At 40.6% G+C, this 27,797-nt stretch overlaps 1 protein-coding gene across 5 annotated transcripts in view; it reads right to left on the bottom strand.

The window, feature by feature from the left end:
* Positions 1–27,797, bottom strand: part of Vps13b (vacuolar protein sorting 13 homolog B) — a 559,226-nt gene that overhangs the window by 93,677 nt on the left and 437,752 nt on the right. For all 5 annotated transcript variants that reach the window (XM_052747609.1, XM_052747613.1, XM_052747612.1 and 2 more), the window contains 3 exons: positions 13,205–13,401; positions 5,736–5,917; positions 4,530–4,879 (listed from right to left, as the gene is read on the bottom strand). In XM_052747609.1, the coding sequence (XP_052603569.1) occupies positions 4,530–4,879; positions 5,736–5,917; positions 13,205–13,401 (729 nt within the window). The remainder of the gene's footprint in view (positions 1–4,529; positions 4,880–5,735; positions 5,918–13,204; positions 13,402–27,797) is intronic.

The raw sequence follows: 27,797 nt of genomic DNA, 5'->3' as shown, positions 1-27,797 counted from the left end.
CTGGCTCAGGATCTAAAGAAAGCCACACTCTACAGTATGCCCCTTTACTGAGGAGAGGAAAAACAAAGAGTGACATAACTCAGAAGCAGGATGATACAGGGGATTGGGAAGCATGAAGTCCAAGGTGAGTATGGATGAACGTCAGTGATATCCAGCCAGGACAGAGACCAGACCCACAGCTCCATCAGCAAAAAAATCGTGGGAAACAGAATCCAACCCCAGCCATGCAGAATACTCCCAAGGTGTGTGTTCTATAGTTTTGGGTGGTGAGGGGACCCAGATAACCTTGAAGATCACTACTATAACTACTATTACTATAACAACTACTACCACTACTGTAACAACAACTACTACTGCTGCTATAACTACTACTGCTGCTATAACTACTACTGTTACTATAACTACTACCCACTACTGTAACAACTACTACTGCTGCTATAACTACTACCACTGCCACCATTACCACTAACTACCACCACCACTACTACTACAATTACTTCTTTCTTCTTTCTCTTCTTTTTAAATTATCTATCCATTCTTGCTTAACCTCTCAATTCTTATAGTGGAGAATCTTGCTTGACGGGCACACTAATCTGGCTGAGACCCAAACACTTATAACCATGAATGCTCTCTGACATGGCTTTTAACCTTAGTCATGAGCTTAAAACATATCTGTTGTTGGGTTTCAGGTGTCTGCTTTTCCTGGGCTTGTGCCTACAACACTAGTTGCATTTCAAGTGCCATTTTCTAAGGGCACTCCAGTCCTGCCCCTTCCCCCAGGCACTTCACATCCCTGCTCTCCTTTATTCAGTCAGGTGTCCAGCTGCTTCCTGGCCCAGTCCCTTCCCTCTGCTGGGACCTCTTTTCCTCTACCTCTTGTTGGACCGACTTGCGTGTATCCAACTTGTAGGTTCCTATGTATAAAGCCAGTGCCTCAAAGTAGCTCTCTGAGCCTTCCCCAGGCCTGATCAGGTTTCTCTATTTGATGCTGGTGTATCACCATGTATCAGCTCCACTCAGATGCTATGCTTGCTGCCTATGGGAAGGAACAGGACCGAGATCTTTTACAACTTTACCTCTAATACTCATAGTAATTGCTGATGCTTGAGTTCTCAATAACCATTTAGGAAACAACAAAAACAAGTAGGTGTTTGTTTTCTAACTATGCTGGGAATTGAACCCAGGGCCAGATGCACACAGGTAAGCACTCTACCAAAGAGCCATACCTAGCCTAACATTAATAATTATATTGGTAAAACATATTAATTTTATAAAAACTAGAAAAATATTCAAAAAATGGATTTACGCCATCCCTTTTATGCTCATTTGGAAGGGTTTTTCCTGACTGCTCTGGCCCTCACTACTTAAGTCTGCTCTACCCAATCTTATTTAATGTATTTATCTAAAACCTTTAATCAAACCAGAGTCACAGTGTGTGATTAGTTTTGATTTGATTTTTCCACTTGGTATTATATAATCAAAATAGACTGCTCTCCTTGTAAACATTTCTCTCTCCTTTCCATGCAAGAGTACAAACACGAAGGAAGGCTATGACTACAGTTCCCACTCAGTTCCACACCCTGAGGTTAAAATTCAGTTTTCATAATGAACTAGGATCAATCACAACATAAAGGTTAAGTTACCAGCTGGAGGTTAAAAAAAAAAATCACATCCCTCTCCTCATCCCTAAAACCTGATGATGGTTTAATGTGATGAGAATTTTAGGAGGAAAATGTAAATTAAAGAACACAAAGGGATTGTTTACATTTTTTTAAAGAATCCTTGAGGTCCTCGGGGAAGTTTCTCAACTTCTCCTTCATCTATGGAATTTACTATAACTGTAATAAGCCTTAACATTTCTTGGAATGTTTTAGATTCCATTATAGCATATAAAATGCATATATTCATTTATGTGACATCATCTACACTAAGTCCCAGAATGCCTGCAAGGATTTGTAGTTAAAAGATGGCTTATTCATATTGCAAGTTCATGTCATGTTGGACAGGAATCGGCAGAGTAGAGCTAACGTTTGGAAGAAGGGAGACATGTGAGCGTGACCTCCATTTAATGCTATTTTGTTCAAACCTAGGAAACAGACAGGAAGTGGTGTTTTGAGTTCTTAGTTTAGTTTCATGAAAGAAGCCATCATCACTTGACACACACACATACATACAGAGAGGGAGGGGGGGTGTTCTACAACCACAGAAATCAGAACTGATGCAAAGTTCTGTTAATTTTGAACTTATGACTTGAAGGTGAAGGGCCAAACTGTTTCATGCCTGATAATAAGCTGATTTTAAAGAGTAAATGAAGAACTCAAATCTCTTGTTCTACTTATTAAATTCATTTTTCATTGCCAATAACTATACTATATGTCAGCATTATTAAACATACAATAAAATCCAAGTTTCAAAATAAACTTCCTTCTAAAGGCAATAAACTATATTCAGGACAGAAATAATGAATTTAATAAGCCTTTATTAGCCCATTTCAATGTCAAATGTCCTCTGATTTCAAAGTAGTGTACTTTCGTATTTACTTTAGAATACACAGGGTTTGACGCCTACCACATTAAAACTTGGTGGCAAGTACCCTTGACATGGGAGGAAACAAGAAAATTACAGCAACAATTACAGAAGCATATCCTCTGTGGCTCATGTTAACATTGCCAAATCCCTGTATAAATCAGAACCAACTATTCATAGAATGTACCTGTCAGCAATCTGCTGTGTGACACATGGCTCTATTTAATGGAATATTCCTGCAAGGCACTGCGCTAACCAGTCAGTCATTCACAGTCTGATGTGGTTTAAAACATTTAAATATTTATGTACCATATTTTACTTATGTGTATAGCTGTGTCTAGGAGAATTTTTTTTCTCTGGGAGAAAACTGATATTTTGAAGGCCATCCTGCAGTAGTTGCTACATATGAGTCTTCTTATAAAGCTCTCACACCAAGACAAAAATGTCCTGGGCTTAAATGCTCTATCAAGAACTCTTTTCTATTTTCTACGTTTGTTTTTTATTAAATGCATTGTTCAATATATGAAAAAAAACACCCTAGAAATTGGAGCTATGGAAGTTTTTTTCACATTGCTATTTGAACCAGCTGCAAAGATTTAGATCACACTAGCTCTTATTTTACGCATGTCCTTTGCAACAAGAAAACCATGGAATGCCCTTAAAAAAGACTTAAAATATAAACCAGATGTGTTATCTTCTTCCCTTTGCTATTGTAGTACCATGTCAAGCAATTAATTCCTTAGTCTTGTATAGGTCTTCATGCGAACATTAAATTTTATTTTTATAAAATCTAATTCTCATAAACATTTTAGGTTAGAGAACTTAAAAAATTTAGAACTATTTATTTCATAAAATTGTTTCCATAAAGATCCTCAAGTTATTCTCATAAAAATTCCCCCCAAGTTCTCTTCCTCATCCCCAAGAAACTTCTTGTAGAAGCAGCCCCCTTCCCACCCGCCCTCCTCATGCCTGCCACTGAAGGAGCTCAGCACAGGAGAAGGACTCATCAGGGAAGCCAGCTCTACCAGCTCTACCAAAGTGTTTGGAACATGCGCAAATGGAAACAAATGTCTCAGCCTAAACGGTGACTAAATAAGAGGGCAACACAATGCAGCAATGAAAATTAGCCCCAAAGCAGAAGCAACTTACTGCTGTATCTCTGGATGTATTATCATTCAGACATTCTGTGGGGCCATTTCCATACTGCCAGACACAGGCAGGTTTCCTATTTTTTTTTTTCTTTTGGTTTTTTGAGACAGGGTTTCTCTGTGTAGCTTTGCGCCTTTCCTGGATCTCTCTCTGTAGACCAGGCTGGCCTCGAACTCACAAAGATCCGCCTGCCTCTGCCTCCCAAGTGCTGGGATTAAAGGCGTGTGCCACCACCGCCTGGCTTAGGTTTCCTATTTTAAATTTGCCATGCAACACTGGTTTATACGTCTTCTGTTTTTTGATATGAACAATTTCTTACAAAAATACAAGAAAATTATTAAAGTTACCATGATTTTCTATGAGTATAAGAATACTCTAGTGAATCAAAAAGGCAGGATGTCAACAAAGGACAAGACTAGACTGCTCTGTTCCCAGGTTCTATCCGACTGTGCATTATGTTTCTGTTGTAAGCCCTTCACTTCTGCACTGAACATTTAGACACTGGTGCACACCAAAGTCAAAGCTTCAGCTAAATAAAGCCATAGAACTTTGAAAAAATTCCTGGGAATATGTTACTTTCCACCCAGATATGGTATATTAGTCATATACTAGTTGTAGATGGGCATGATCTCTGATGCGTGTGTGAACCCACATTCTCCAGAGTTTTCTAAAGAGAACCCTTACATCACTTTACCTAGACAAAGAAGGCCAGCATACAGTGGCGCCCATCAAATTCTTCATTCTCTCATGTTCTGGTTTGTGTTTAACTCATAATTAATTACAAGCGATAACATGGAGTGTGTAATAACAGACCACACGCGGCTAAATGGCCAACCGTTCTGGAATGTGCATACCTGCTGCCAAGCTTGCACTGCAGTGTGCAGGGAATGAACAACATGCTGCCCGAAGTTTACCAACACAGAGTCCATGATCATGGTGCCGTCAAGCAGCTTCTGTACCCCATCACTGGAGACCGCCATCTGCCCAGAGATGCTGAAGGGTGTCACCACACTTTGCATGGTGACGTTTCTGCACTCCAGCAGTTTACAGTCTACTTGAGATGAGAACCGGATCTCCTGGCAGACAGAGTCACCGTTCCACTGTCGAAGATACAGGTTTGGTTCTTTGAAGGAAATAACCATGTACTCCAGTTCAGATGGTACATTTTTATCAGGAATGAACGGCTGCAGGTGCTGTGGTGAGGCTTTTAAGAAAACAAGACAAATACCAATTAAGATGTGCCAGTCTTTCATGGAGATAGATGAGGTGACTTTTAAAGAACTCCCTTTGTTCTTGAATTTAGTGCTTGATGTTTATAAATTTTCGCTTCCACAGATAAAATTTTTGATTACAGTAACAAGAGGAGACAACCATCTAAATCTCTGTAACCACCCCAATCTCTACAACAACAAAGACCGACTCAGGCAAAGGCAGTTAAACCCTATTCTTGCTGAAAAGGCAAGGTGCTTCACAGGAGCTGTGTCCAGTTTTAATGTCCCCCTCCTTTTGCCATAACATGTAGGTTGAAAACCCAAAACCTAAATCAAACTGTATTAACTAGAAAAGCATTGATACTGAACACAATGCTTGAGAAATAATTATTCAAGTAACACTGGGAATTTATAGGAGCATACTTTTGCTAGGTGGGGAAAATTTATTCATGTTTTTTAAATGTGTGAAAATACGAATCTTATAATTTAATGAGAATGTGCACTGTGAACTCAGGTGATAAGCGCCAAGTACTTTGGGGATCTATTTCTCACTAATGTATGATACAGACTAAAACAAGTTTCTTTCAAAGATATCATAATTGGAATAACAGTAAAATCTGCAGTTAAAAAAACTTCCTTGAAAATGCTCTTAGGAAACATGTCACAACATGGTACTACAGTTCTGCTCAGTGAGGAGAAGGGGGGTCACACCTGTTGTACCAGGTCAACTTTAGAGTAGCTTTGCCAGTGTCCAGGGCTGGTGCCGGTAAAGGGAGGCACCATATGGAGAACACTCAGTGCCATGGCACTACTAAGCAGATGTCCTCTTGATGCTGAGACAATGCATACCTGTGCCTAGCTGGTCCAAGTGATGACACAGACGGAGCTCCAGGTGTGCAAACTGGAAGGCCATGCAGAGCGCCGGGACAAACCACGGGCTAAAGCAGGAGTCGACTCTGGCACAAGCCGCCAGGGCTGTTGGTGTCACAAGGGGCTCGCAGGTGCTTTGAGAACCAGATTCACTTGCAGAGCTATGAAAAACAAGTTCAGCAACGTCCATTTCCCAGCATCACAAGAGCACAATGTCTTTCTAAAAGGCCTTTAAAGCCGGAACTGAAAATCCTCCAGTCAATATACTAATCATCAAGTATCATGCATTACTCACACACGAGAGTTTTGTTTTTGTTTTAAAATTCAGTTTATGTTGAATATTCTGTTTGGATTATTTGCAGAAAACTTTCAAACTATTCTTCAGCCTCCATGCATGTTGACTTAGATCAAATCCAGTTTTTTCCTATACTCATTTCACAAAACTTATGGACAGTTTGGTGTCCCATTGGTGTAAGGAGAGCACAATTGTGAGCATGACTCTGTTTAAAAACCTAAAACTTCCTGTGTCACCACAAATGTTTTATCACTGTTTTACTTCTCTATACTGTCCAATATGTATTCTGTGAATTAATTTATACTCTTTATTGAAGACCCACTGAATATTGCATTAAGTGGCATAAAGTTATGACCATGCACAAAGAATGTGGTCCTGTGGGTAATTACACTACAAGAATTCTCTCTTCACTTGCTTGTCCTCTTATCCACGGTGGTCTGGTTAAAATGAAGAGTGGAATCATCCAGTCTCAGAAGGATTAAGTCCTTGGCTTTCAAAGAACTCTCACCCTAACCTGCGACACTGCCATTTGTATCCATTATACAACAGAACCTTCTCCTGGAGGAGGGAGTGGACGTGGGAAGGAGGGCATGGATGTGTGGGGTCTCTGAGGTGTGACTCCAGCTGCCGTCTGAAAGTGGTTGTGAAAGGAGCGGTGTGAAGGCAAAGCACCCCAGCGTGCTGACTGCATCGTCTGACCGCAGTCCCGCTGACGCTGACGTGGTCGTGTTTACTGCAAGCCCGGTCAACTGACACTGACTACAGACAGAATACAAACTCCAGGGCACCAGAACCGAACCAACACTGTGCACAAAAATGTAGCTGTGATTGCTTTATGATAGAGTTGCTCTACAGCTCAGGCTGACCTAGAACTCGCAGCCCTCTTGCCTCTGTCCTCCAAGTGCTACAATTGCAGGCATGCATCACTGTGCCCAACATGAGGAATTCTCAGAATGTCTCTAAGTGGGAAAGCTGGTTTAAGCAACTTTCTACGAATTTGTGTGTGCAGTTTCAAATGAAATTTCATCATCAGGGTTAAAATGAAATGTTTACTTGTAGAAAGAGTGATATATTAGTTGTCCCTGCATTTAATATGCTACAGTAAAGAAGCTGTAGGAAACAGGCAGAAATAGAAAGTAACCCCAAGCCTCACAACCTATACTCATGTTTGCATACTTCATCCTTTCAAAACAGGTCAAATTTATGGCCAATCAGAGTATTTAGAGGGTACTTGGATGTTGCTCACTTGTAACAGGCTAAGAAAACAGTTCCTAGAAGTAATAACTCTAGAAGTAGGCAGAGCCCATCATCCGGCATTGTGTTGAACCATCGTGAAGTCTGTTGTAAATGCAAATGTGTAGAGCCGTGAAAACAGCCCAAACAGAGAACACACAACAGGACTTTTACATAGCTGTATCTCCAGGGCAGCCAAAGGGTTACTTCTCAGTTTTTCTGGGTGACCTCTAGAAGGTCATGAATGCTTTAAATAAAACGGGGGGGGGGGGGGAATTCAGGATTTCAGGATGTAAACTGATCCTATCTTAATGGCACATGAGGGTCAGATATAATATCTACAAATTCATTCATATAAGCTCTTTCGGAGTGAACTCCTAAAAGTGGCACATCTACCAACAATAATCTGTCTTTACCAACGAAGCTCTCAGTTGACCTCTGCATCTCTACATGGTTAATACGGTTTTATAATACAGCACACAGGCAAGCCGAGTGAACAGGGGAAGATAATCTAGTTTAAAATCATGCAGTTCTAGTGGAAATGCACAAGTTCCTTCAACCTGGCTAAGTCTTAGTCTTATGTGTGAAAATAGTAATTAGATTTGCTTTTTGAATATTAAATGAGATACTGTATACAGACTACAGTAATGTCTAGCATTTAACGTTAGAACTGCCCCTCTGCACTGGCAAAACAAAGTCCAAACTGATTATATAGTCTCACATTTATTCTTGGACGCCGGGTACTACACTGGCACTCACCTCTGTGGGCACTGTTTCCTGCCTCTAACCTGCTCTGTTCATCTTGGAAGAGTGCTGAATGGATGAGGAGACACGAGGGCTTCTGCCCTTTGCACCACATGCCCTCTGCTCCCTACAGGTGTTATTTTTCAAAGGTCTACATGCTACCCCGATACAGTCAACATATCTTCATTAGAACCCTGTAAACACATCTAAAACAGAAAGGGTTTCTGGAAATATGACAGACGTATTTCCTCTCTCTCTCTCTCTCTCTCTCTCTCTCTCTCTCTCTCTCTCTCTCTCTCTCTCTGTATGTGTGTGTGTGTGTGTGTGTGTATGTGCATGTGCACGTGTGCCATCAGTCCAGAACTTTCAGTGAGAACCCATGAATGCCATCTACCCTGGAATGTGAATAGGAGGAGTATATAGCAAAAGACAAGTTCTTGGTGAGATCAAGTATCAGCTGAAAGGAATTAGCAAAAAGCTTCAAAAGGTCAGTCACTTCCATCCCAGGGAGAGAAGGCAAAAGAGACAGGTTTAGATGTAGGAAAGAGTGAAAGACTTTCCTCTGTAAATCTTTTATACCACTGTGACTAGAAATGGGTGACAAGTAGTTCCAAATGTGAAGGGTAATACTTGAATGGCTCATCAAATTCTCAGATTAGCAGTCTTTTTCAAAGCCAGTCACCCCACTGATGTCCCAGGTCTTCTGGCTTCAGTCCTCTAACAAACATACTGCTATTTACATATATCTAGTCATGCCATTGTCAAGCTGCAGCTGTCTACTTATTCTCAACTGTCGGCAAGAGGCTGCTCACTTCTCACCCCCATCCCTTCTTCTCTCTGGTCCATGAGATGGTTTGTTTTTTTTTTTTTTCATGACCTTTCTTCCAGTAAAGCACAAGAGTCTGAGCCGATCTTTCCTAAACCCTAAATCTTAGAGGATTATGGTAAGAAAATCTCCAGTCATAAGAATGCTGGCGTTTGGTCCACATTTGGATCCTATGTGACAAACACATCATTACTAACCATAAAAGCATCTGTTTACATGCAAGCTTTTGTTGTTTTGGTGCTGAAAAGAGAAGTCAGGGCTTTGTGTATGCGAGGCACATTCTACCATGGAACTACAGCCCAGCCCTTGCATGTAATACTGACATATTATCAAAGAATTGATGTTTTCTTTCTAGAAACTGAATAAAATGTATTTATATTCCTTTTAGGAAAATAATTAATGGTGATTTATTTTTTCCCTGTCCCCCTTTTTATTGATTTTTTGCTTAGCATTTTAAAAATTTTGAACTCAGCGTTCAACTGCCAAAGAAAGAGTAACAGCAGGCCATCCACTTAGGACTTGAATGAAACTGTCAAGTGCTAACTGGAGCAAAATAATAGACGTGACTTCGCAGATATATGACCTTCTATTCTAAAACTCTTTTCAACCATGACCTTCCAAACTAGTTGTAACTCACAGTACCATGTTTTGGGTTGAAATACATAGAGTAGTCATGAGTTCTTAGGAAATATGAAACTATCCAAATGGGGAATGGGGAAGAGAGAGGCCTGCACTGAGTGACTATGCTGTACTTATTTTGGACAATGACACATGAATTATCCTTGGTTTCATCCAGCAAAATATATAGGGTAAGACAGGAAATGTGTGCTGGAAAGTTAAGGGTTCATTAAGTGACTTTTATTCTTTTGCTCTGAAAACTTGCATGGGACAAAAACTCCAAACAAAATTAGCAAAGAAAGTGACTGAAGGTTTATGGGCTTCTGGGCCATAAAACTTGAAAACAGAATAAAACCAAGTACTCTGAATTTGCTCAGAGATACTCAGTGGTCCGTATCATCAGTTAAGAATGCTAAAGTGGGAGGTGGGAAACATCTATTGTCCCTTTCCAGAATCTAGCAAAGAGCAACAGACATGTATTAACCCTAAGACTATCATCAGCAGTTTCACTGTGATCATGTAAACGAGGAACAGGGATGTTAGTAACACAGCTAGGACTCAATAAACCTAACACCTAAAACAAGATTATATTTTGAAAGAAAATGCACAGAAATCAAACAGGAACTTTCGATATATATATATATATATATATATATATATATATTTTCATTTTAAGGTAATCTTAATACTATTAAATTCACAAACACATTAATTTAATTACCCAACCCTAATTATCTAAGACACACATTGCAAACATAAAAATAGCTATTTCCCCATATGCCATGCCCATTCATCACAGTTTTGGAAACAGGAGAATAGAGTCCTATTAAACTGCAAGTCAATAGGCATTTCTCTATTGCTGTGGGATGTTCTGTATGGCAAATGTGTTGCTGATTGGTCAATAAATAAAACACTGATTGGCCATTGGCTAGGCAGGAAGTATAGGCGGGACATATCCTGGTCCACCGCCATAGCTGCCTCTACTGCTATGACCAGGACCACCGCCACAGTCACCAGCATCACCTCCACATTCATTTATCCACTGTCACTACCACCACAGCCTCCTTACCACTGTAAGTAGGACCACCACCACCTCTAAAACCATTCCACCCACCACCACCTCCTCCATAATCTCCTCTGCTGCCACCACCTCTACTGACCCAGCCCCCTCTTCTCCTAAAGTTTCTCCATGACTTGTAAAATGGCCAGCCCCACCTCCATGACCTCTCTGTGCTCCAGCAGACTACATCTCTGGTTTAGAAAGGGCCATTTTCACTTCCCAATTATGATCATTACTAGTGTGGTATTTCTAAATGACAATTTTATCAACTGTAGCATGACCATCAAAAGCTATAAAAGCAAATCTTCTCTTTTTTCCCCCACTCTGCTTGTCTTCCATAACTTCTCTGGTCTCAATCTTGCCACACTTCTCAAAGCAGCCTCTCAAATTATATTCTTCTGTATCTTATTCTAATACATCCGGCAAACATGTTCTGCATTGCTCAGTGGGCAGCAAGCTTTCCAGAAACCTCTTCTACAAGCAGTGGAACCAAAGAGATTGACAACCTTATGTGTGCATTCATTAGCCTTCTGTGTGAAGTACTCATTGCTGCCTCCACCTCAGCAACACAGGAACAAGTCTCAATACCAAAGCTCCCTCCTGGAATATTTTGTTTGGGGGTCTCTTATTACCACACAGTCTGTAACTGTGCCCTTTCCAGAGTGTTCTCTTAAATAACCATTGTAGTTCCAAAGCTCAGAGCAGAGCATCTCCTCAACTGCTCTGCTTCTTGTGGCTCATGGCTCTCCATTTTGAAACCCGACTTGCTTTTCCCAACTCGAGTTCAACAGTAACAGTGTTTATTATGTTCGATTTTAAAACAGTTATAATTAAATCTCATTAATACCAGTTCCTACTTGAAAAGGTATTCATCCCAAACAATTCAAAATAAGATTAATTGCAAAATATTAGGTAATGTGAAAATTCCCCAGCAAGGGCCAAAGGTCTGAGCCTGCAATGTCAACAGCTTGATGGAAAAGAGCCCGAGTTTGACGGCTGCATGCATTTCTATCCTCTGAGGGCTTTGCACTTCAACAGCGCCAAACTCGCCACAACAGAAATTTTTATGAATGCTTCAGAGTCAGAGGGATTGACCTTGCCCAGAGTACTTTCCATGGTGAAAATGAATTCTTCCAGAATTAAAATCAAGAAATCATTTCTAACTTGATACTATTAATGAAACAGCTTTAAAAAATCAATTTAGCTGTCTCCAGCTTCTTCTCTGAAATCTCCTGGTTTGTGATGAGGTAACCTCTACTTTGAGAAAGCAATCTCCTGCTACATCTGCTAAATCCCTGGAGGCTTGCTGCTCTTTTACTTTCAGTAAAATCAAGACCCTACCTCTCACATATACCTCTGACAATACGTTACTAGGTAATACGTTGGAAGGTAATTATTTTTAAAGAGCCTAGATATCCTGGAGATAGAATATATAAAGTTAAAAAACATTATTATTAAGAAACATACAATGTAATCAATGAAAGAGACTGTGAGGCTATAGTCCAAAATGCTGCTCAGAGTCACTTCAGTGTAGTGCTTCAACAAGCTCGTATTATTAACACAAATAAATACTTTCAGAACAAAAACCATCTACCACTATTTACAACATAAAGTAGAAACCAGCACAACATGCTGTGTTATGATGATTACGTATGGGCAGAATCAAAGTTACATTAAACAAAACAACACCTGATTTGCAAAGCCCTGGAGTGGTGGATGTCTTCCTTCCCATTAGTGCTTGAATGTTATCCAGGAAGAAAAGGAAGGGACTGGACAAGGGAGCTAAGGCAGCCAGCCCCTAGGCTAACCCATGAGGAGGGCCCGAAGGTAAGACACTAAAAGGGAAGAATAGCGGGGTCTCACTGCACATACAGCCTATGGACCAGGGAAGGGCCCCTGGTTGAGGCTCACATTCTTCTTCTCACCTTTCATGAAAGCATAAGGACAAAGGCTTGGCAGGGCACGTAAACCAGGACACATGCTGAATAGCTTTCTGGAGTTATTTTTCTCTACCTTAAGTCTATAAACACACCAAGTAGGCAAATACTAGAAATGGGCATAATCTGGAATTATAATGTGGACTAGGAAGTTCTGGACACATGATCAGACTATCTGAAGCTTATAGCTTCTGGAATTCATTATGACCAATGTGATTTCACAGCTGCAAACATCAGCTAATTGGCCTTGGTTGGTCAAATTTTCCTAGTGTCTGAAGGTTTACCTCTTAGAGTAAAAAAAAAAATCATTAAAGATGAATATATTTTCAAAGTTTGACTTATATGCTGACAAGCACATTTACATCATCTTCCTTTTACTGTCCCATGTTTATTTTCATCCCACTAATTGCAACATCAAGAGTCTATTAGGCTATTTTCCCTGTATTTTTGAGTTCAGGATGATGGCTTGTTAGGTTTGAATGACCTAGAATGAAATTGTTTTTATTCTCCATTTAGGTTACAGGTTCTCTGTTATTAGGGTTCTCAGACTACATTACGAGTAAAGCCCAGACTGTCAAACAGCAGACCCGAGCTTTGCTTCTTTGGGTCTCTAACCCAGGCACACGCCTGTTAGCTCTCCACTCGACAGGTAAGTAAGGAGGCGTGGGAGAAGACAAGCCGCCAGCTGTCATTCTCCAGTGTAACTCCACTGCCTCTGTCATCGGTCTGTGTTACCTTTGGTCATCTGCTGCATTCTGATTGTTGTTCAGGACAATTCTCCACAGATCTGAGGACACCAGTTTCTTCTGGTCACTCACAAGATTGATATCTGGCAACTGCAATTCACAAACTTTGCTTTCAGACAGGCTGAATTCTTGAAATGCAACAAAAACTTTCTGGAGTTCATCCCAATATTCCAAACTACAAGGGACCTATAGGAAAATAAAGGAAAAAAAAAGTTATAAACTAGGAACTATGGGGCTGCAGAGATGGTTCAGTGCCCTTGCAGGGGACCCAGGTTCAATCTCCAGCACCAACACGGCAGCTCACAACTATCTGTAACTCCACCCCCAGGAGACCGGACACCCCACCCTCTTCTGAGCTTTGAGGGCACACACATGTACATGATGCATAGACATACATGTAGGCAAAACAACCATACACATAAAATAAATAAATAAAATTTAAAAAATAATAAAATTGAAACTATACTCACTGAAATGCAAATTAAACCTTCAAAAAATTATAACCTTACAATTTGATAGTAAGATAAAGGTATAAAAGAATGGTGTAGGCTATCCTTTTCCATTACATTAACCCTGTTTACTCTAGAAGATTCTTTAAAAAACTCACTCAATAGCAAAAACACCCACAGTTTTCTATCTAAAAGAAAAATAATGGAGAATAAACTCTATGCTTTTTCTGAAAGTACAGTATTCAAAGGCTACGGCCGGAGTTAAGATACAAATAGACTAAAGGAAGAGAACAGCGAAGCAGTGAGCGCCGAGTGCTGATGAAGTAAGAGCAGGCTTTCAGATGTGTGTGTGTGGGGGGAGATGGACCTTTAAAGACAAAACCAGATGAGACCCCATCATTGCTCACACAGAAGTAAATACAGGAGCAAACCGGTAACGACCACAGCATGAAAGCATAAGAGAAAAGACAGCTGTTGGATTTTGATTTTGAAACAGCAAAGTATTGCTATGTATGCAACACAACTCAGCAATCAGGAAATAAAAGTCAAATATAAAAATTCAGACAAGGTAAGACAGGCAAGACTCAATGAGAGACCAGGCACTATTTGTTCAGACAGGAGACAGCTCTTATAAACCAACTGGAAGCATAAAGAAGAACACATATGTGCCTTAAAGAGACACACCACTCTAGCTCCACATACTTCAGCTGTACCCAGTGTCCACTGCAGTGCAGCATCCCCCAGGACCTTTCTGTATAGCCCTTGTTAGAAAGCAAGGGGAATCAACACACATGTGATGCTCAGAGTGCTTGTGGGGTTGTCTGCTAATGCAGTCTTGTTTCTGACTGAGGAGACGGATGCTTTCCATAGCACCCATGAAACAGTTACCAGCTTGCACAGGCTAACGCACAGATCTTAAGAGCAACTATTTCACAGAACAAATAAAACTGGCCAGTAGACGGGGAAAGCTACGAAACTTTAGTAATACTCAAGAAATTGTAATTTAAGCAAATATGTAACAATGAGATAATGTATTTATTAATCTGGCAGCTTAAGAAGATTGTCGGCTCCAGTTTCTGCAAATGTATGTGGGAAAAGAAAACATTCCTAGCCACTATGAATTAAGTGCTTATATCTCTTAGTTTATTTCTAAGGCTTTGTTTTACTGTTATGACAATGCGAGACAGCATGTATATGTACATGTGTGTCTCTGTTATGCATATTATGTGTTTGCATATGTATTTCAGCAGTGTTAGTAGGAAAAGTGAAAACAACTCAAATATCTTTGTTGTATATTTACAGAGCAGATTAATTACAAAGATCAAACTGAGTAACAAATATTCATATACACAAAAGATACATGAGATGTGTTATTTTTTTTTGTTTGTTTTTGTTTTTTGTTTTTGTTTTTCGAGACAGGGTTTCTCTGTGTAGCTTTGTGCCTTTCCTGGAACTCACTTTGGAGACCAGGCTGGCCTCGAACTCACAGAGATCCACCTGGCTCTGCCTCCCGAGTGCTGGGATTAAAGGCGTGCGCCACCACCGCCCGGCAAGATGTGTTATTAAACTTAAAATTTTAGCTTTAAAATGACAACATATGGGTTAATCCTGTTTGTCTTAAAAAGTGCTGTACTAAGATGTGTTTCCTCTTTTGCAAGCATTCCCTAGTTGCCAAACAGAGCTGGCACTAACTCTTGTACATGTCTCTAACATACTTCAGACCCCTTAACTCTTCATATACTAGACTATACTAGACTTTGAGACCCCTGAGCGAAGAAGGATACATTACTTTACATTAATTTGTCTTTAGCATTTAAAAGTTTGGAGGCCATAATAAAATCTAAAAAAAACCCCAAACAAACAAAAACAAAGCAAAACAAAAACAAACACAAGCAAACAAACAAACAAAACCTTCCTAAATAAACTTTTCCTTCCTTAATGGGTTATGTTTCATCATTTAGCAGGAACATATTTCACTTCCACCTACAGTGAAGCTCACGCACATGCACATGAAAAGAATGGAGATCAGTGTCAAGTGTCCTCTGTCATCACTCTTCACATTATTGAAATTGGAGCTCACTGGTTGGTCAGCAAGGATCCTCGGGGACTCTCCCATCTTTGCCTTCCAGCATGGGGATGATAGGTGGAGGCTGCTACACTAGGTTTTCACTGGACTCAGGCCCTCAGGATTAGACAGTGTCTTAGGGCTACTACTGATGTGATGAAACACCATGACCAAAAGAAAGTTGGGGAGGAAAGAGTTTATTTGGCTACACTTCCATATTGTAGGCCATTACTGAAGGAAGTCAGGGCAAGAACTCACACAAGGCAGGAACCTGGAGGCAGGAGCTGATGCAGAGGCCCTGGAGGGGTGCTGCTTACTGACTTGCTCCCCATGGCTTGCTCAACCTGCTTTCTTATAGAGCCCAGGATGACCAGCCCCGGGATAGCACCACCCTCCTGGGCTGGGCCCTTCCACACCAACCACTAATTAAGAAAATGCCCTATAATGTTCTTATGGGGGCATTTTCTCAAGTGATGTTCTACTCTTTCAGAGGACTCTAGCTTGTGTCAAGGTGACACAAAACTGGCCAGCACAGGCAGCAAGGACTCTGCCCACTGAGTCACCTCTCCAGTCCCACAGTGATGGATCCTGAGCATGCACGTCTGAGGAGGGAGATGCTGGATGAAGAAGAAAGGAAATCAAAATGCATGAGTACATTGAAACAGATGTGTCTGTTTGGGGAACTTAAAAGTACTACAGTCAGAGTAGCCAGTGAAAGCAACTGCTTCTTGAAACTGTTAGTAAGGTGTGCATGTTTAATCCCAGCACTTGTGAGGAGGAGGAAGGTAATCACAAACTCCAAGTCATCCTCAGCTATGCAGGCACTTGGGGAATTGGAGGCCAACCTGTGCTAAACAAAACAAAACACAAAGAAGATCAAGAAGTAAAAAGAAAATAAATTCTCTTTTTTTTGATACCCATGGCAAGCTTTTCTATGGCAAACTTTTCTATGGCCTCTTTGGGTCATTATTTCTATATTTTTTTCAAACTGGAAATACCTATTTTCTTACTGTCTCATGTTTAAATCCTTTCCATCTATCAAAGCCCAAACCAAATGCTACCTTTCTTTGAGCTTTTCAATTCCCAAATAGAAAAATTTTCTCCCTTTTCTGAATGCCAATAGTTTTTTTTATAAGTCTATTTCACAGCTCTTCTCATGTCCATGACATGTTATTTTATCTCTATACATGGTATTCTCTCTGGAAGACACATTCCTTGAGGGAATGATCTCCATTTGGGCAAACACCATGTTTTCACACACCTGGCAAAGGTGTACAGCAAATGTTCAGAAAGTTGCTGAATGAGTGCATAATTCATATGTGAATGAGCAAACATTTATACACTGAATTGATATGGGTGACTCAGCCCATATCAATTTGCCACAAAAACGGACAGAAGACAAATGCATGCATTTTGCAGCCAGAGCTATCAGGATTTAAATCCCAGCTCCACTTACTATAGGTTCTTGGGTAAACTGATTTTTCTAACGTTAGTTCCTCTAAAAAGTGGATAATGACGTAACTACTGTCATACATTTTTGTAAGAATAAAATGAGGCAAAATAATTCATTAGCATATAGTAAGCCCTTAAAGAATGTTAGCACTTAAGTTACTTACTCTTGCCCAAGGAGCCCCAGAGCTTGAATGCCATTGCAAACAGGTAAGCAGTAAGGTCGCTAGTTAGATCTTTAAACAATTTTTATGTGTAGAGTATTTTGAAGTAACCACAGAGGCCAGAAGAGGCATTAGAATCTCTGGAACTGGAGTCACAATGGTTGTGAGCCTCCATGTGGGTTCAGGGAAATGAACATTGGTCCTCTGCAAGAACAAGTGCTTTTGACCTCTGAGACATCTCTTTAGCTCTTTTTTAGATTTTTTTTTTAAACATTGAGCTGAACTTTCACAAATAAAATATACCTTGACCACACTATAGCTCCACATGCTTTTTCTGCTACACAACCATCAACCATGGTCCTCTCTATACACACCGACTTAAGAGATCAAAGCATCTCATTCTTTAACTCCTCTCTGGGCAGCCAGTGAGCCTGCTCTTTGGATAGAGGGACTCATAACTAGGGGCAGAAGAAATATGAGATATGAGTTAAACAGGAACCTTAGAAAGGAGTTCAAGAACCTTGGTGTAAGACTAGAGGAGTTTAGAAAAGCACATTAACATACTCAGTGTGTTCCATAATATAAATAATGGAAAGTAAAATTCTGCATTGTCTTGGTGGAGAGGTTTACATTGTGAATAGGGTTAAAAATTGTTTCTGACTCTGCACCAGAAATTCTACATCAAAGTAAACACACAATAGCTAATGAAAATTGGCTGTCATATTGGAAATTAGAAGGAAAAGGATACCAGTAGGTTCTAATGGACTCGGTATCTGACAGAAGAAAATCTAAGCTGGAGGCAGTGTGGGAAATCCTGAGGCCATTCAGTCAATGAAAGCCGGCAGTGTGGGAATCCTGAGGCCATTCAGTCAATGAAAGCCGGTTGTTTCAACACTGGGGATGGAGGGAAGAGAACTGTGCAGTTTAAAAAAAATAAGGAAAGGCAAAAAAAAAAAGAGTTCACAACTTGTTGGGGGCTGACTTTACAGTTAACATTCCTCAACTAGAACATTCCAAGTGACTCAGAAAATTCTGGAAACAATAGAAAACTACTATAGAAATAGGTTCTACCACATGCCAGTCATGTGCTTGTCAAGATTTTTAATTATGTATCCTATTTTTATTGCTTAATGGAAGGCATTATTAAATTCACATGAAACTCTTGTGAAAACATTCAAATTATATGCCTATGCATAAATTTACAAGAGTTAAGGATATATCTGACTTCAGTGCCATACACTTTTGTGGTATTGTATTCCCCCAAATATTGTGCATGCTAATAAACTTATCTGGGGTCAGAGAACAGAAAAGGCACAAGATACTTAGGCTAGAAAGTGTTAGCACACGCCTTTAATCCTAGCATTCCAGAGACAGAATCCCTCTGGATCTCTGTGAGTTCAAGGTTGCATTGGAAACAGCCAGGCATGGCGACTCACGCCTTTAATCCCAGAAAGCAGCCTTTAATCCCAGGGAGTGGTGGTAGAAAGCAGAAAGGTTTATAAGGTGTGAGGACCAGAAACTAGAAGCATTTGGCTGGTTAGGCATTTTGGCTGGTTAAGCATTTGGCCTGGTTAAGCATTCAGGCTTCTAGCCACACAATTCAGCTGAGACCCATTCTGGATGAGGACTCAGAGGCTTACAGTCTGAGGAAACAAGACTAGCTGAGGATCCGACGAGGTGAGATAGATGTGGCTTGTTCTGTCTCTCTGATCTTCTAGTATTTCACCCCATTACCTGGCTCAGGTTTGATTTTATTAATAAGACTCTCTAAGATTCCTGCTACACACTTTGGTCATGGACATAAGGAAACAAAGACAGACCTGACCAGACAGCTTTCTTCCTATCGGCTGGTTCTCTTAAGGCCAGAAGGTGATATTCAGGGACCTGGTGAAGAACAAGTCATGAATAGTCTCACCCATCTATGAAAGCTACAATAAGGGTCTGCCAGGTAAGATTTGTCCTCCGGTGCAAAAGTGGCCTAAGTGTCCTGTGGGTGACCCATTGCTTTCTGACTGGATTTGAGGCCTCCTCCACAGGAGGAAACTCATGCCTGGTTCTGTAAACCTGGTCAAGGGTTTGCCGAGGGGAAGACTTTTTTTTTTTTTTTTAATTAATGCTGTCTTGCTAAATGGTCATTCTGTCAAACTGCCTTCTGAATACTCATTTTTTTTTTTTTCGAGACAGGGTTTCTCTGTGTAGCTTTGCGCCTTTCCTGGAACTCACTTGGTAGTCCAGGCTGGCCTCGAACTCACAGAGATCCACCTGCCTCTGCCTCCCGAGTGCTGGGATTAAAGGCGTGCGCCACCACCGCCCGGCCTGAATACTCATGTTTATACACATGTTGTACTCAGCCTTCATCAGAGAAGCTTCTTACAGTGGTAACAGTGATTAGTGCAAAAACTCACAACTAGCCAAAGAGCTAAGAAGTGATGCTGGACTGCTCTGTCCTACACTGGACATCTACATAAGCTGGAGACAGAAAGGATCTTAGAGCCAGGGGGTGGGGAGATGTGGATGGCATAGCCACTGTACTCGTGAGCTCAATGTGGCTATGGTTACTTGTACAAGGACTGGACAAGATGGGGTCTGTCAGCATTTCATCACTGGAGAAGGACCTTCTATTCCTTCCTGTGCATTACTGGCAGTGAATGGATGTGGGGGTAAGAAGTGTCACTTTTGTCAAAGGCATACCCACTGATAAGCTGCCTACACTCCAGTAAATAATCTCTCATCCATGTTCCTATAAGCAACTATAACTGAACTCAGTGGATCACAAACCAGAAGAAGACATAAAGACAGAGGAGATATTTTGGAGGAGGAAAGGTTTTAGCAGGAAAGGAAGGTCATATGAAGAGGGGATAGAGGGAATGAAATGACCAAAGTTCATTATATACAGGTTTGAAACTGTCAAAGAAATTTTTAAATGGAAAAAGATGAAAAGATTTGCCTTCTAAAACAAAAAAGAAGTATGTGCCACTAAAACAAAATCTACTTAAGTATTACTAGTATTTTAAAGATAATTTTATTCAGTGTTCCAAATACAAACTGAGCAATCTATTGCTAAAAGGAAACTTTATAGATGGTCATCTTGATGTCATCATTTCATCCTAACATTATAAACAGAAAAGCCTCACTAGCGTTCCATGTGAGAAAAATCCTGGTCCTGGCCACCTCTGGAGGTTCCTTGTCTCGTAATGTCATGTCAGGGCCTTTTTTTTTTTTAATTTTATTTTTTATTTTTATTTTATTTATATATTTTTTCTCTCCTTTTATCTTACATGTCCTTTGAGTATACATTATGGCTTCCAGTTTAGTGTTCTTATGGATTCTGAGTGTGCGAACACTCCAGTGGGTCTCTGCATCTGGATCTATTTCTAGTGCCTTTTCTTAGGCTCTTTTCCTTCTTTTTTTTTTTGTCCTGTTCTGATGTGTTAGTTTTTATTTTATCTTACTATATTATGTTTTATTATTATCCCTTAGAAGTCTGGTTTTTTTTTTTTTTTCAAATCAGAGACTAAAAGGGGGTGGATTCAGATGGGAGGGGAGGGAGGGGAGGTGGGGAGGAACTGGAAGGAATAGGAGAAAGAAAACCATAATCAGTGTACATTACATGAGGGAAAAGATCTATTTTTCAATAAAAGGGAAAAAGTCCTGGTCCTGGCAAATAAAATCACAGTTCTTGGGCAACTTAATGAGTATAAGCCACAACTCCCTAATTTGCAAAATAAGGCTAATAAAACATATGTTATTTTAAAAGCAAAGTAAGAATTTCAGTTTATCTTAATGTCCTTTAGAGGACATAGAAATGATGCAGTAAAATCTGTATTTCTAAAAGATTCTAGATATTATAGAAAATGGATTTAAGAGGTAAGTGTAGAGGAAAGGCAGTCAGTTAGGAGATTTTTGCTGGAGATGTTAGAGTATTTACCAGGAGAGACTCCTGGGGCATAATAATCAATCTTATTGACTGATCATAAATGAGTGAGTGACACTATGTCAAGGTTGCTGGCCTGAGCAATTGTGTGCATGCTGATCTTATCTAGTGGGATGGGTAAGATCAATTTGTCTCTGGAGAGGAGGTTTGTGTTATGTGTGGGGTAGAGAAAGGACAACCATGAACTCATGTGTAGACATACTGAGTAGGAAGTACCAAGGAGCCCAGTAGAAACAGTCAGTGAGGAGCTGGCTGTTTCAGAGAGTGCAAAGGGGGATTAACTGCTGATACAGAACTTACTACAGGCTATCCTGCATCACCCTTCCATCAGGAGCATATAATGGAAGGGTGGCAACTAGTGGGGTCTGGGGTATTTATTTGTTAGAGGGTGTTTTTAATGATGAGTTAGGAATCTAGACTGGTTAAGAGTATGGAAACACAGTAGGCCAGCAGGAACTCCGGGCACGCTATGGCTGAGAGTAGTAGAAGTTGCTGGGCCGTCGTCAGGCTACAAGGCTATGAGACACTGACGGAGATCAGGATGCTGGTGAATTGACATGGAGGGCAGGACAGTTTTGGGAGATGACAAGCTCAGGGCTTGTATGAGGGAGCGAGGGATCACTAGAGAGAGAAAACAGGAGCAGAAGTCGACTACATCATCTGCATGACTGCTGAGAGCCCTGAAGAAAAAGGCTGGCAGCTGTGGCAAAGGACTTCTGAGAACAAGAGAGAGCGAGCGCCAACCAAGAGGGTAAGGAGGATGTGCTCGGTGAAACGAGTCTAGCGAGGTTGAGAGGGAGAGATACAACTCAGTGTCCAGACAGGAGAGGACAAATCTCAGTTTCGGTGGTGACTAGGGAGGAGAGAGAGGAAGCTGCGACTGAGTCTTGATGTGGAAGAGAGGATCAATGTCTGGTTTTAAAAGGAGCCCATTGCTACTTCTTTCAGACTTTTTTGCATCTCATGTATTCTTGGTTGAATATTCTTAAAGAGCTGTAGCTGCTTATGGGCTAGTACACTGGATATTCTGAGCAAAGTTTTCAATTGATTTAATACAGCTGGGTGTAGCCCTTGCTTAGTTAGTGTGAGAGAGGCCCGGTTCAGTCTCCTGTACTATCCACACCCCAAATTAATGAATGGAGGGAGGCAGCTGGTGAAGAGATAACAGTGTCAGTTTCGACACTGCATTGTTCTAAGAGCATCCATTAGGCCCTGCTTCTTTCATTCAGATGACTTTGCCATCAAACCCATTTGTGAACAACGTTGCTTGCAGCTCACTTATCTTCCTTTGTCTTTCAGTTAGAAGCTAACGTCACCCAGCTAGTTTCTAGATAAGTAGTGACATAATAAAACTAAAAATCAAACATGGTCACATTGTTCTTACAGCTTCATATGGTAGCAATTAATTATTCCCAAGGAAGAGTTGGCTCTGCTTTGTGTGATCTATTAAAATAATTTTAGTATGAGCTTTTAGGTTTGAAGGAGGCCATGTGAATGATTTTTAGTTATATATCTATAACTGAGGATTTATGACTAATGCCTGTGCTGAATAACTTGAAAGAAAATGACTATTCCAAGAAAGTTTGGTTGCCAAAGAACAGTTTAGAAAGCCTGGCTATCTAGTACTGAGTCATGGGAAGTGGGACAAGCAGACTGGTCTCACATTCCCCACGTAACACATGGTACATTTCAAATGACTGTCAAGATTATAATTTTTTATTACATTTTGTTTTCCTATTCACTATTTGACAGGATCTAAAAAATTAGCCAGCCATATATAATCCGCTGCACTCTAAGCATATGGGGCCTTTGCATACGAATACATTTTAGGCCGTATATCTGCCAGTTGGTAAAAGCTCATCTATTTATGCATTTAAAATGTTATTCCACAATTTGTTTCCACTTGATGGCTAATTTGGGAAGATTTGCATGTGTGTTGGCCATTTAAAAATATTTTTGGTACAAAGAATATTTTGGCACTTAATTTGTTTTTATTACTCACTAGTACTGCCAAGACTATTAGCAGTTACAACTGCCCGTCTGTCTTCATGATGAATAGCTCCCATTTCTTTGTGCTGCTGAAGTGAGGCAATTAGCCACCCCGCATAGGCCCAGTCCCACTACGGCACCTAGGCGGAGGGCAGGGGCACTGTCCTTCCTGTACACCTGTGCTGTTAGGTCGACAGGACAGACTAGGTCACTCAAGTCCATGACCCTGCTCAGCTGTCCTTTCCTCTGTCGTCTCACAAACAAGGCAGGCTTGCCGGTGCAGGACTGGTTAGTGAATACAAAGGCAGTCTGCACTCCTGACTCGGTCACTGACGCCTGCTTACACAACAGTCTGGGACCTTCCCTGCTCCTCCCAGCACACTTCCAGGAAGTCCAGTTAACCGATGGTCACAACCGAGGGAAAACTACGGTGAGAGAAGATCCCACCTTTTCGTCACATTTGCCTTGTGTGTGTGCGCGGATGCATGAGGTGTAGGTGTGCCACGGCCAGAAGGTGGAGGTCAGAGGACTCTGCTCAGGATGTCAGGCCTGTGCCAAAGCATCTCTACCCACCAAGCCACCTTGCACTTCCTATGTTTCTTATATATTAGCTTAGTGAGGAAAATATTTCCATTTTACAGATAAATTAGCTGTGGCTGATACAAGGTAGGGAACTTACTCAGAGATACATAATTAGTGGCTATAAAAACTATGCTCTTTCATTATTTAAAGAGGAAAAATAAGACTATTTTTTAAGACTATTTTTTTTTTTAAATTTATTTTAATTTATTTTGCAATACAATTCAGTTCTACATATCGGTCACGGATTCCCTTGTTCTCCCCCCTCCCGTCCCCCTCACCTTCCCCCCAACGCCCCCCCCCCCCCCCATTCCCATCTCCTCCAGGGCAAAGCCTTCCCCACAGACTGAGGTCAACCTGGTAGACTCAGTCCAGGTAGGTCTAGTCCCCTCCTCCCAGGCCAAGCCAAACAATCCTGCATAGGCCCCAGGTTTCAAACAGCCAACTCATGCAATGAGCACAAGATCTGGTCCCACTGCCTGGATGCCTCCCAAACAGATCAAGCCAATCAACTGTCTCACCCATTCGGAGGGCCTGATCCAGTGTGGACCCCTCAGCCATTGGTTCATAGTTCATGTGTTTCCATTCATTTGGCTATTTGTCCCTGTGCTTTATCCAACCTTGGTCTCAACAATTCTCACTCATATAAACCCTCCTCATTCTCGTTGATTGGACTCCCAGAGATCCACCCAGGGCCTAGTCATGGATCTCTGCATCCAGATCCCTCAGTAGTTGGATGAGGTTTCTAGCACAACAATTAGGGTGTTTGGCCATCCCATCACCAGAGTAGGTCAGTTCGGGCTGTCTCTCGACCATTGCCGGCAGTCTGTTGTGTGGGTATCTTTGTGGATTTCTGTGGGCCTCTCTAGCACTTTGCTTCTTCTACGGCCATACCACCCTGAACGCGCCCGATCTCGTCTGATCTCGGAAGCTAAGCAGGGTCGGGCCTGGTTAGTACTTGGATGGGAGACTTAAGACTATTTTTATATGTCATTTATACTTTACAGTTTTTTTTGAGAATTCCACACATACATATCTATTTTGATCAAATTCCCCCCTAGTCTCTAACCTACCACATTTCCCTTTCCAGTTCACGTGTGTTCTCTCTCCTGAACTCACTGAGCACGCTGAGTGCTTGGTGCGGTCTATATGTGGGGTGCAGGACCGTTTACTGGAACCTTGCATGGGCTGTCTTCCTGAAGAAAAGTGACTCTCCCTCCCCTGTCCACGCTGAGTTTCTGAGTGATGTGTCCGGGTGCAAGGCTTGTGCGTGCAGTCACAGCCATTCTGAGTGCTTATGTACTTTCAGGTTTTTAAAAAGTACATTCTTTGGAACAAAATGAATGTGGAATACATGTTTAATTTTTGCCATTTCCCTCAGGCATTTAACTTTAGTTGGGCAGTTTTAATTAAAAGTATTCATTCAGCACTTTGAATGTATTGTTTTCTAGCACTACGATATTTGATGAGAAATCAGATGGTAATCGTATCGACTGTCTACGTATATAATAAGCTGCTTCTCTGGTTGCTTCTAGGATATTTTCTTTGTCTTTCTGACAAAGTACAGCTATATTTGAGTGTATTCAGTGGGAGTTCAATGGGCCTCTTAGATGCATAAATGTAACATGAATCTTAAAAAGTGTTATAATAAAAATACCAGAGCCAGATATCAGGGAGAAAGCTGAAAGATCAGAGAAGCAGAGCAGCCAGCCACTAGCTCTTACCTCTACGAAATCCTCAGTCTAAAGAGAGAGAGTTCCTGTTTCCTCATGCCTTATATACCTTTCTGTGTCTTGCCACACTACTTCCTGGGATTAAAGGTGTGTGTCACCACTGCCTGGTTCTGTTTCTCTCATGTAGCCCAGTGTGGCCTTGAACTCACAGAGATCCAGACGGATCTCGGCCTCCCGAGTGATAGGACTAAAGGTGTGTGCCACCATTGCCTGACCTCTATGTCTAATATAGTGACTGGCTCTGTCCTCTGATCCCCAGGTAAGCTTTACTGGGGTACACAATATATCACCACACATAAAGGCTTGTGTCAAATCACCCTTCCTCTCATCAGCTATCCTGGAACTCCCATTCTGCGTGTGTTAGTGCACTTGATGGCATGCTCCAGGTTTCTAAAGCTGTTCAGAAGACTCTTTCTTTCTTTCTTTTTTTCAGAAGACCATTTCTTACACTCAGTTATTTATAATGCAGAATAGGAGATATAGTCATCAAATAGAATAATGCAAATTGAGTATAGTTTTTAATAATTAATAAAAATATATTTTGACCACAGAATCTGCTTATTTTGTGTTTCTACTTCACTATAAAAGTCTACCATTTAATGAGGTAAAATGCAAATGTTTTTAATCTCTAATACTTCTGCTTATATGTATTTTTAACATGCATTTGCCTTTCATGCTATTTTTTAAGAAGGAAAAGCTTCTATACATCTTCAGCTAATGGAAGTCACATGGGTATGCATGTGGAAACACACACACACACACACACACACACACACACACACACACACACACACACACACACAGAGACTTGGAACCAGTTGAGAAACCACAAGTATTCAAATGCAGGAAATCATGATTTTATAACATTTTAATATGATCTACTCTTGGGAAACCAAGTTAAGCAAACTCTCTTTCTGCACAGGAACTATTCAGCGTACAGTTGTACCCCACTGGAGTGTGGGCACAGCTGTGCTCTTCACCTGTAATGCCCCACTGGTATTGTGGCTTACTGTACTGCATCAAGACTGCCTTCCTGTCCGGAAAACCTCTAAGTACAAACAAGACTCGAAGTCCAGATTTTATTTTCCCTTGGTATTAGAACACGGTAATTTAAGAGCCCTGAGAAATACTTTTTTGTATTTAAAAGGAAATGTGTAACATTCTTTTATTAGGATCTCTGTTTGGCTTGGTTTTTCAGAAAACTTAACACATGACCCAGTTATCTTATCAATTTATCAAGCTACCAGGTTTCAAGCAGATGCAGGTGTATAATATGACATCTTTCAAGATCATATTTTTCCCAAAAGAGGAGTAATACCAATATATTAAGAACTTCTGGATAAAAACTAACTTAAAATAGAGATCATTTTACTATTATAGGGCTTTTTTCAATAAAACTAATATAAACCCTAAATTCATAATATATTTTAATCTTATCTCTAAGTATTTAAGAACATTATTCCTTTGTATGTAAGCAGTCTGTTGTCCACAGCATACTTTAAAATTCAATGGCTAACTAACTTTCACATAGGGTAAAACACAGACTCATCATGCTTTTTCAGAAAGTATGACTGTATGTATAACAATAATAAATGTATGTATAACATATGTATATTTATCCTCAGATTACACTTAATTTATCAGTATTAATGTAATGTTTCCATGACAGAGGGGACCAGTGTCGGGACAGCACACACACAGTTCTTGATTTCAGGAAACTCAGAAACATGTAATATAAAAATTAGTAGATACTTTGGGTTGCCACCAAAGATTTGAAATATGTTTTTAAAAGCATATTTTTTCTCACAATGTACAAATTCCATACTTTTCTGACAAATCTGAGTTTATCTTCATAGTATAAATTAGTGCAGTTAAACATCAAAGCAAGAGAACCTGGTATTCTATGGAGATAATGACAAAGAGGCAAGATAGACCTGAGATTTCTGATTCTGACAGGAAGAAAAATTAGTTGTAGATATCAGGAAGGAAAAATTAGAAATGTGAAACTATACGTGCACGACATACATGCTCACAACAACAACTCCTGAGTACAGGGCAGACTGGATGATACACTTCAGCAAGTAATGAGCTTGGCTGACCTCTAGTACTTTTGGGTAAATGTCCCAGGAGAATAACTTGGACTCATCAAAATGAACTTGTCCGCAAACTTCTAAGGAATGAGTCCCAATTCTGGCCCCTGGCTCTTTCTGCAGACCAGTT

This window comes from Peromyscus californicus, unplaced genomic scaffold, assembly GCF_007827085.1.
Source record: "Peromyscus californicus insignis strain IS unplaced genomic scaffold, ASM782708v3 Scaffold_20__1_contigs__length_68692818, whole genome shotgun sequence".
Lineage (NCBI taxonomy): Eukaryota > Metazoa > Chordata > Mammalia > Rodentia > Cricetidae > Peromyscus > Peromyscus californicus.
Note: the sequence above shows the minus strand (reverse complement) of the source record. Positions and strands in the feature narration are given on the sequence as shown.